Genomic DNA, 10794 nt, shown 5'->3' with positions numbered 1-10794 from the left:
ACCTGTGCTAGGGAAATCCCATGCTTTTTCCACTCTCACTTTTATTTGGGTCACCTTTGATGTTCAAGATGCCTCAAAAGTATGTTCTCCCGAGGTCCTTCCCGACTCAGGAAGGGACCTCTTCTACACACACTTCTCAAGGGTCAACCTGGTGGTTTCTGCCTGCTTTTTCACCTTCTTCGGTTCTCTCTTATACGCTGACGATAATGATTATACATCTGAAAACCCATAGGGTTCAATGGGAAAACTAAAAGACCATTTAGTAAAGTAGCAAGATATAAAATTAACACACTAAAATCAAGAGCCTTCCTATATGCAAATAACCAGTGATAAAGTTACAAGATATAATGGAAGAGAATACCGAATTTACAATAGCAACAACCAAAAAGCAAGCAAACAAACAAAACAAAAAAACAAGAAGAAAGAAAAAATAATTGGGAATAAGCTTAGGAAAAAATATGCAAAACCTGTATGGGGAAAACCTCCTGAAAGGCCAAGTGTATACTTAGACAAATAGAAAGCCATATGCCAACAAGACTAATAAGAGTTTTGGCTCGAAAGACTCAATGAAGAAGTCAATCTTCTAAAATAAAAGTATCGACACGTATTGTTCTAGAATTAGACAAGTTGATTGTAAAGTTCATATGGGAAAATAAGAATAGCCACAATACCCTCTGAAAAAAGAACAATGGTGAGGGACAGCCTAATCGGATATTAGCACATGTTATAAAGCCTCTACAATTAGGAGTGTGATACTGTGTAAAAACAGAAATAGACCTAGGTACCTATGGATATTTAGTAAAAGATGGTGGCATCTCAAATTAACAGGGGAAATGAGAGACTTGTAAATAAGTTGTGTTGGGACAACTGATAGCCATTTGGTCAAAAATAAAATTGAATTAATATCTCCCATCACATGGCACAGTCAGGATAAATTCCAAATGGATCCAAAAACCAAATGTAAAAAAATGTACCTATACATGTATTAGAAGAAACATGAATAATAATTCTAACATCTGGGAACAGGGAAATCTTGTGTAATAGTGTCTCAATTTCCAAAAGCAATAAAAAATTAAATTTAATCAGATAAATCTGACTAAATAAAAATAAAATGAATTGGTTATCAAAAAACACCATAAAGAAAAGTCAGAAGACAAATGACACGCTGGAAAAATGTTTGCAACATATCACAAAGGACTAATATCCCTAATATATAAAGGATTCCTAAAATATTTCCTAAAAAGAAAATAACCAATAACCCAATGGAGAAAATGGGCAAAAGAAATGAACAATTGACAGAATAAGAAATTGTAGCAGCCCTCAAATGTCTGTAAAGATGCTCAGCTTCACTCAAAATATAAACATACAAACTAAAAACTACACTGAGGTGCTATTAGTCATTTTATCTGATTGGCTCAAATCCAGAAGTTTGACAATATACTCTTTATGAGGAAAGAGGAACTCTTATACATTCTCAGTGGGAACACAAAATAATACAACCCCTATTTGGAAAAATAAGAAAATGTAGCAAAAGCACTTACATAAGTTTACCCTTTGTCCCTGCAATACCACTTATAGAAATCCATCCCAAAGACATATTAACAAACATATGAAATGACATGCGCACAAGGTTATTCATTCAGGTATTCAAGCTAAAAGACTGGAAACAAACCTAATGTCCATCAATAGGTGACTGATTGAATAAACTGTGGCATAACTACCTAGGCAACTATAAAAAGAAATGAGAAATCATGATGTACTGCTATGGAATGACTGACAGGTTCTGATAGCATAATACCTGTGGTAAGCAGAATAATGACACCCCCTCCCCCAAGATGTTTACTCCTCACCTAATCTCCAGAACCTGTGAATTTATTATGTTACATAACAAGGGGGAATTCAGGTTGCAGATCAAATTAATCTAATTCTATTCAACTGATCTTAAGGTAGATTTTCTTAGTTGAGGACCAACTTGTTTTGTTCTAATAAAGCTTGATTTCTGGACACTGAAGTTTGAATTCAATATAGCCGTCTCATATCACAAAACACTACACTTCCTTTGGTTTTTTTTAAATTAAATTTTATTTTAATATAATTGTAGATTCATATGCAGTGTTAGAAATAATGCAGAGATCTCATTTACTCTTTACCAGGTTTCCACAAATAGTAATATGTTGCAGAACTATAGTACAATGTCACAACTGGAATATTTACATTGTTACAGTCAAGATACACAACATTTCCATCACTACAATCCCTTTTATGAACACACCCACTTCCTGCTCACTCCCATCTTCTCATTAACTACTGGCAACCAGGACTCTGTTCTCTGCTTCTATAATTTTGCCATTTCATATTTGGTTTTTTCATCTCTGTTTTCTTTTCTTGCCTTCTTGTAAGCTACTTGAACGTTTTTTAAATTGTATTTTAACTTATCTATAACATTTTTGGTATATCTCTTTGTATAGCTCTTTTAGTAGTTGCTCTAGGCTTCACATCATATAGACACAACTTAGCACGTTCTATTGGTGTCATCATTTTACCAGCTTGAGTGAAATATAGAAACCTTACTTCCCTTTACATCCCTTACCCTACCCATTTATAATTCTTTTAAATATTTCCTCTAATAAATGTATTTAGCACATCAGACAATGTTATACTTTTTGCTTCAACAATTAAACATAATTTAGAAAAATCAAGAGAAGGAAGCTTATTGGATTTACCCATATTCTTTCTCCTTTCCTGATTCTTCTATTTAGAGAAATTCCTTTTGCCATTTTTTAAACGTAGGTTTCCTAGTGACAAATTCTATGTCTTACTCAGCCGAGGATGTCTTGATTTTCTCCTTTACTCCAGAAGGATATTTTCACCAAGTATAGGATTCTGGCTTGACAGGTCCTTTCTTTCAGTTCTTTAAAAATACTATGTCAATTCCTTCTGGTCTCCATTATTACTCATAAGAAATCCACTGTCATTTGAATTTTCTCCTATAGGTAAGATGTCATTTTTCTCTGACTGCTTTCAAATCTTTTGTCTTTGTGTTTGGGAAGTTTAATGTGACGTGGTTTTGAATGGATTTCTTTGGGTTTATCCTGTTTTCGTTTTGATCAGCTTCTTGAATCTGTAGGTTTACGTCTCTTGCCAAAACTGGGAAGTTCTCAGCCACTACTTTTTCAAGTACTTTTTCAGCTCCATTCTCTTTGGGGCTTCAATGACATGAACATTACATCTTTTCTATAGTTGCACAGGTCCCTGAGGTTCTTTGTGTTAGTTTCCTTTGGCTTCTATAACAAATTACCACAAACTTGTGTCTTAAACACAACAGAAATTTATTCTCTCACAATTTTAGAGGCCAGAAGTCTGAACTCAAGATGTTGTCAGGGCTGTGTTCCCTCCAGAGACTCCGGGGTAGAGACCCTGTTTCTTGTCTCTTCCATCTCCTGGAGCTGCTTGCTGGTCATGTCTCAGTGTTCCTTGGGCTCGAGGCCACATCACTCCAATCTCTGCCTCCATCTTTCCATCACCTTTTTCTTTGTGTCTAATCTCCCTCTGCCTCTCTCTTACAATGATATTATAGCATTCTGGACCCCCCTGGATAATCCAGGATAATATCCTTGTCTCAAGATCCTTAACTCAATCACTTATTTTGCCATATAAAATAATATTCACTGTTCTGCCACATAAGGTAATATTTATAGGTTCTGGTGATTAGGAAGTGAACATACCTTTGAGGGGCTATTTTTCCAGCCTACTACATTCTGTTCCCTTATATATTTTTTTTCTCCAGTCTATTTTCTCTCTGTTGTTCTGATCGAGTTATTTCTGTTGTTCTATCTTCTACTTCACGGATCCTTTTTCTCCATTCTGTTGTTGAGAATGTATTTTTCAGTTCTCAAATTTCCATTTGGTTTTTCTTTATAACTTCTATTTATTTGCTAGGACTTTCTATTTCCTTACTGAGGCTTTCTATATTTTCATTTTTTTTACACATGTTCACAATTTCTCATTGAAGCTTTTTTTTTTTTTAATCGTGGCTGCTTTGTCAGATTAATTCTAACATCTCTGTCAGCTTGGTGTTGGCATCTTTTAATTTTCTTTTTTCATTCAGTTTGAGACCTTCCTGGTTCTTGGTATTTGAGTAATTTTTTTAATTGAAATTTGGACATTTTGTATTGTTATGAGACTGGATCTTAATTAAACCTTAGGTTTCAGCTGGTTTTCTCTGAAACTATTGTGGCAGGGGAAGTAGGGGAGGGTGACACTGAGGCAATGCCAGAAAAGGGCCAGTAGAGAGTCAGGACTTTCACCATCACCCAGCAATAACAAGTCCGCGCTCACACAGTGTCTGTGGTGACCATGTGGAAGCCAGAACTCCTACCCTTACGGAACAGTAAGAAGGAGCTCAATGTAAATCAGGTGGGGAACCTGGACTTCTACCTCTGTCAGGCAGTAATGAGGTGCTACCTTCCCCTACTTCCCCTGCCACACTCTTTAATGTTTTCTTAGCCACAGAAATTGACGTGGCACTTCCCATTGTTTTGCAAAATTGCGAGAATCACATTATAGTAAAGTACTTTTTAAAAGAGCTAAGCCTCTACGGTACAAATATGTAATCATGACCATTACTATAATGGGTTTTAATGAAAACTGAGAAACTGCTCAGATAAATTCAGGTAAGGTATAAGAAACCATCTTTTAGCCTTAAGGATCCGTCAGCCGATGGACCCGGAGGGTGCTCCCCACTGGTGAATCTATGTCTCCTTCGAGAAGCAAGTAGTCTGCACAGACCAGGCTCTGTACAGCATTTGTGTTCAGTTCTCTGCATCTCTGAAACGTCCGGAAGCAACGACACGGAAAAGAGAGTCGGATCCTGAGGAATCTATGTAAGGCAAGGAAGAAGAACCCAAGCCAGGCCTGGAGAAAGGAGGCAACACCCCAACCTCCAACCCCAAGGTCTCTGCAGAGGTACAGGGCATCCTGCGTGGGGATGAGCCAGATATCCACCTATACCTGACCAGAGTCGGGAAGCAATGACCGAAACGGGATATTTGGGCTACAGCGCACACCAGGAACCGGAAATAAGTCACAACGCTTGACCGCATCTCCGCCGGCTCCTCAGCTGCCTCTCTAGGAAACTTGGAGGACCCGTCATCTCAGTGGTTGATCTGGCAACCTGGCACGCCTTCGCGTGCTTGGCTTCCTCCTAATGGCTCAGGCAGGAAAATCGACGAGGGCTCGTAACCTCTGGCGTCCAGCAGCCACTCAGTCTGGGCTAATATCTTTCTACTCCACTGAGGACACCTGGCCACTCTCACCGGATTCTCGAAACCCTAGGTCCCCTTAGGACCCGGTCCTCTGACGTCCCAGCCTTCAGGGTCCCTCTCCTGCAGTCTCTTAAGGTACCAACTGTCAGTTAACTTCCAGGGTCAGAAGCAATAATCAACATCCACCTAAGGAAAGCGGCAACAAGAGCGGCAGAGGTCGGCTTGCTCTCCACTGTTTTAAATCTTTGCATAATCGGGTCCCTCTGAGTAACCTAACCACTGATTTAGTCAGTCTGGGGTGGGGCCCAGGCAACTGCACTTCAAACAGCCCAGGTGATTCTAACGCAGGTATACACCAAGAAACAGCGGCTTCATCATAAAGCTAAGGTAGCTGGCATGGAAATCTGGATGTGGGTCCAGAGAGACCTAAAAACATCACAGAGTAATTTATAGACTGTGCTCTTCTCCCTGTTCTCCTTTTTATGGAAAGTACTAAAATGAGTGAGGAGCGAAGGCAGTGAGACTATTTTCACTGCTTCAGACTCTGTACCTAAGACACTTGGAACAACTGAGATGGAGGAATTTCTAGTAAGTACTGTGAAGATGAAGCACTTATCTTGGTAGTGCTGTCTCTGCATCTATCTTATTTTTCCTTATCTTTGGTCACCATTGTTGGCCAGAGTTTTGGTGTCTCATTTTGCTTTCTGTCTGATTCCTTTTTATGTTCTCACATTTTGTCCATCCTTTTTCTCTTTCCATCCCATTTGTTTTTTGCAGATGCCTAAAATGTGTCTCAGGGCTCCAAGTCTAAGTGTCCATGAAACTACATATAATTCATGATGATCTTTGTTCATAGTTTTGTTTTAAAAAAACTTAATGTGATTAAAAACTAGAAAGATCACTATAAGTACTTAACCACTTGGGTTTCACTTTTCTCATGTAGGTATGAAATGAGCAAAACTCCAAATTTTCTTTTTAAAGCTCAATATTCTCTGATTCTATAGTAAAAAGCTCCTATCACGCACAAAAAACACTTTTGATGATTCTACACTGCTTATCAAAGACTCAATGCATTAGGAAAGTGTTCAAGGCCCTCTCAATCTGGCCCTCACCTACAATCTCCCACTCCCGCACTTCTTTGCAGGAACTCCGTGACCCAAACTGGAAAACCCCTGGCTCTTGAGCATGTCTTGAATGGGGGTCTTGCCTCACCCTATTCCCTGTGCCAAAAACACTTTCCTCTGTCCTCCACCTCCCTCTGCAAAGAATCTATGTTTCTCTCAATTACTAATTCAACATTTAACCAATGACACATGTATATTCATATATATTTTATATTTCAAAATTCTTCCACAGAAAATACTTCATATTTTATAATAATTTTGACCTACTTTTATTTTAAATTTTCCTCAGAGATAATTTTTGTCTTACTAGAAAAATATAAAACAATCTTCTACTATAAATTATAATTATGTTTTTTCAAAGAAAAGTATTGTCAGATATAGAAAATAGGAGTCATTTCCAAATACAAAATATGGACAGAGACTTGATTCTCCTGTTGTCCTGACCTTCAACTCAAAATTATAGTGAAAGAGAATCTTCAGGGCTCTATCTACAGCTCTAGGCAGGTTTTGGTTGCGAGATACTTAGCCATTTTTTGATGCAGTGTCCACTGTCCTAACAGTGCTCAAAGGGGTGCTGGACTATCCTTCAAGAACCAATAAGGCTATTTAATTGGATTTGAATCAATATTTCTTACACCTTGCTCAACCATAAAACCAAACTCTGCTCTCTCAGATTGGACTTTTCAAAGGGATAGGGAGGGATGGATACTGGTCCAGGGAACACCTGAAATGAGATCAATACTAGAGACTTCATAGGCTGAATAAAAGGAGCCAGGGTGGAAAAGAGAGGAGAAGTGAGGGAAATTTAGAAATATAAAAGGGAGACAACTAAGGACTTCTGGCCAGAAAGACTGGAATAATCACAGAAGAAGTCAAAGTCTACATGCCACTGTCTATAGGTTGAGACAAATATTATTTCTCACATAATGAGGAATGTGCATCCTAGATAAAAGAATTACCATAAGAGAATTAGTACAATTAGAAAACAAGGAAAGTTAGTTTGGTGAACTGTCAGTCATTTTAATTGTGTTAACCATCATTGCATTCTAAGCAGTACATCTGTCTCTACGGCATATATAATGTATTTTGTTTCTTGGCATTTTACCAGTTGTTAAGAAAATTGAGAATTTTTGAGAAGCTGTAAACAAAACAAAACAAAAAAACAGTCACAGAACAAACCAAATATCCAACCTTCAACTGCAAGTGTAAAAACTCAGTCCATTAGAAATTCATCCTCTAAAATACTAATCTGTTCATATTTAAAATCTTTTAAGAGCTGATATAATTGAATTATCCAAACATGCTGCTTCAGCATATTGGAGAAACATTTAAAATACTTATGAACTCAGATTGTAATAGTATATGTACTATATCGCTATATGGAATATATATTTAACTTGAGAAGTTGAGTTTTTTTGAGAAGTTGATTTTATTTCAAACTTATGTCTGCTATATTTTCCTTAACTTCATCCTAAAATCCCTATTTATTTCTCTTGGATATAATTTAAACCTCAAGACAATAAAATATACTCTTGAGGAAATTTAAGACTTTTTTTCTTCTAAGATTGTTGATAATACCTACAATTAGTCACAAGTAGTGACACAAATAGTTTGAAATGTTAGGTCTAAGAATATATAACAGAACAAAATACATGAAACTGAAAAATACCACCTATCACTTCTCCATTCTCCACAGAAGCAATATGTGTAATTCTAGTCGTCCAAACCCTGTTTCCTAGCTCATGTGGAAGTTGTTAGCTTTTAAATAGAAAGTGTTTGACTTGGACTAAACTGGGGAGAAGAATGAAACAATACATAACATTTCAAAGTAGTGATTTTTCATCTGTAGGAGTATGTTGAACTATGGAGCACCAACAAATGAGATATTGTCAACTTGTAAATAGAATAAGGAAGCCCTCTGTTATAATGCAGAAATCTCTAAAGATTATATTGTTTCATGAAAACAATAAGGTATTGAAGAATATAAATAGTATGCCATCGTTCTGTGTAATCAAGGGAATAAGATTATATATTCATATTTTCTTGTACTTACATAAAGAAACACTGAAAGATACATAAGAAACTAGTAAATGACTACCTATAAGGGAAAGATAGCGACCTTTTTTTAGTGTTGTTTCGATATTAGAACCAGGTGAAGAATGAATTTTTTTAGAAAACTCCTTCTAAGTAAATTAAAATTTAAAGTTAAAAATAATCACTCACTACAAAAATAAATAAAATGCCTCAAATGAGAGATAAGTGGGAGGAATCTTTCCTGGAACTCCACTGTAAATTAAATAGGCTGTACATTTATTGAAACATATAGATGGGAGGGTTTGTTGGGCTAAAAAGCAAAACCTCAGTGCCTTGTAAGTCCTCTAAGTTCTATATGGCAATACAGTGCTTCCAGTGGCTTAGTACAAAGAGCATTGCACTAGGAATTAGGAGAGAGGGTTTTAGTTCCAGCTCCATTAACTAGCTGTATGATCTTACACAGTCACTTCCTAGAGCTTCTGTTTCCGTATCTGTCAAATAAGGGCACGTAGAAGTGATCTCTGAGGTCCCTTAGAGCATTTCTATTACTCTTAAGTTAACTGTGTATGTATTTGGTATTCCAATCCAGATTGTTATCACCATAGATTTTTCATTTTTTTGGTCTCCTGGCCTTAGTATAAAGTTTTGTAACAGTCAGTGTTAAGGAAAAGAAATCTTTTTATGTATGACCTTGATAATAATCAATAGGTAGTGCTGAGAGGCATGGAGGTTATAAAAAGCAATCAACATGGAAGACTGATCATACTTTTCTGTCTACTTTTGTATATGTTTGAAATTTTCCATAACAAAAGTTTAAATAAAGAAAAACCCCAAAATGCTCATAAGTCACAGGAAAAGTACAATGAGGCCTATATTTTCGCAATAAGGATCTGAAGTGAGATATCAGATTTTTAGCTAAGTGTCTTGGGCTTTGCAAAATTTAAAATCATGAGCAATATTTGTTATGACTAGCCACTGAGCTACTAATAATATATGGTTGCTTCAATACCTTGGTTCCTAAACTGCAGGCTGAATTACTAAACCTCTACAGGGAGAAGCCTTCTATATATTTATGGGAGGATTCATCTGCCCCCTTTTGTAGGTTAAAAGCAAATTATCCTATCTTATGTGAATGGAAACTAATCTAATAGTTTACATTACAGATTTTACTGCAATTATTTTTAAATTAATTTTTAAATACTCAGTGAACTACCTTTGACATTTTGTATTCAGGCTGCATATAATTTTTAAGACTGTTTTTTAAAAGTTTTTAAAAACTAGGATGAAGGAGTTTTCCTGAAGTACATGTAGAAAATTTTTGGGACAGATGTGTTTGAGGCTATGTTGATGAAGTCAACACAATATTCAGTATTGCAAAGTATGGATGTCACTGACCAAAGAGATTTTGACAGATATATTTAAGATATTATATGTCTCTCAGCATAAAAATAAGGACGTTTTCACTGGTCTTCCTTGGATCTTCCTATACTAGAGGATTAATCTCTTATTGTTCTCTCAGAGACAAAGTAAGAACCAGGACCCTTGCTACCATGCCTAGTGGTCTGACATCATGAAATTTTGCCCTACCTGTTCCAAGGAGCTAGCTGGATTCAGCCACAGGGTGGACTTTCCGATGCTGGACAAGGTTGCAGTGGTAACTGAAGTTCTTGCCACATTCCTCACATTCATAAGGTCTTTCTCCAGTGTGAATTCTCTGATGCTTAATGAGGACAGAACGTCGACTAAAGCTCTTACTGCACTGACTGCACTGGTAAGGTTTTTCCCCCGTGTGGATCCTGAGGTGATGGAAAAGCCCAGCGTTCTGGCTGAAGGCTTTACCACAAACGCTGCACTGGTAGCGCTTCTCCCCAGTGTGGAGTCTCTGGTGCTGGAAGAGGCCTGACCGCTGGCTGAAGGCCCGCCCACATTCATCACACTCATAGGGCTTCTCACCCGTGTGCGTTCTCTGGTGCTCGATGAGGATGGAATTCTGGGTGAAGCTTTTCCCACATTCACCACAGATATAGGGTCTCTCCACCGAAGAGCTTACCCGTTGCCTTTCCCATCTGGCTTCGTGGTCACAGGTCTCTCCACACTCAGGCACTGGAATAATATCACCATTCAATGTTTCAGGTACTTCCACACGAGATTTCGTTTCTTTAGACAGATACCTCTTTGGGGCTAACTCCACATTCCAAGTCCCAGCCTCATCATCTGAAATAATAAATGGATGGCATGAATGTTGTTTCCAAAGAAGAAAGAAAAAAACTGGTCAGGAGAGTGGGTGGAAAGGGACAAGCAACACATTTTCTGTTTACTTTCCCACTCTCAACAATTATACCAGGACTTCAGGAGAAGATGCCCTGTATCGT

At 37.4% G+C, this 10794-nt stretch overlaps 1 protein-coding gene across 3 annotated transcripts in view; it reads right to left on the bottom strand.

Moving 5' to 3' along the window:
- Positions 1 to 42: 42 nt before the first annotated feature.
- The window catches only part of ZSCAN23 (zinc finger and SCAN domain containing 23), a 32971-nt gene continuing 22219 nt past the window's right edge, over positions 43 to 10794 (bottom strand). Inside the window, exons 4-5 of one of the 3 annotated variants that reach the window (XM_082346975.1) lie at positions 10010 to 10636; positions 43 to 5450 (exon numbers count right to left, since the gene is read on the bottom strand). In XM_082346975.1, coding sequence (XP_082203101.1) covers positions 10023 to 10636 — 614 coding nt within the window. In that variant the 3' untranslated portion in view covers positions 43 to 5450; positions 10010 to 10022. Of the gene's footprint in view, positions 10637 to 10794 lie in introns of all 3 variants that reach the window. The other 2 variants (XM_082346976.1, XM_082346974.1) reach the window with 2 other exon arrangements.

The sequence above is a fragment of the Balaenoptera borealis genome, assembly GCF_965194805.1.
Source record: "Balaenoptera borealis genome assembly, chromosome: 12".
Lineage (NCBI taxonomy): Eukaryota > Metazoa > Chordata > Mammalia > Artiodactyla > Balaenopteridae > Balaenoptera > Balaenoptera borealis.
This window is presented reverse-complemented; position numbering and strand designations above follow the sequence as displayed.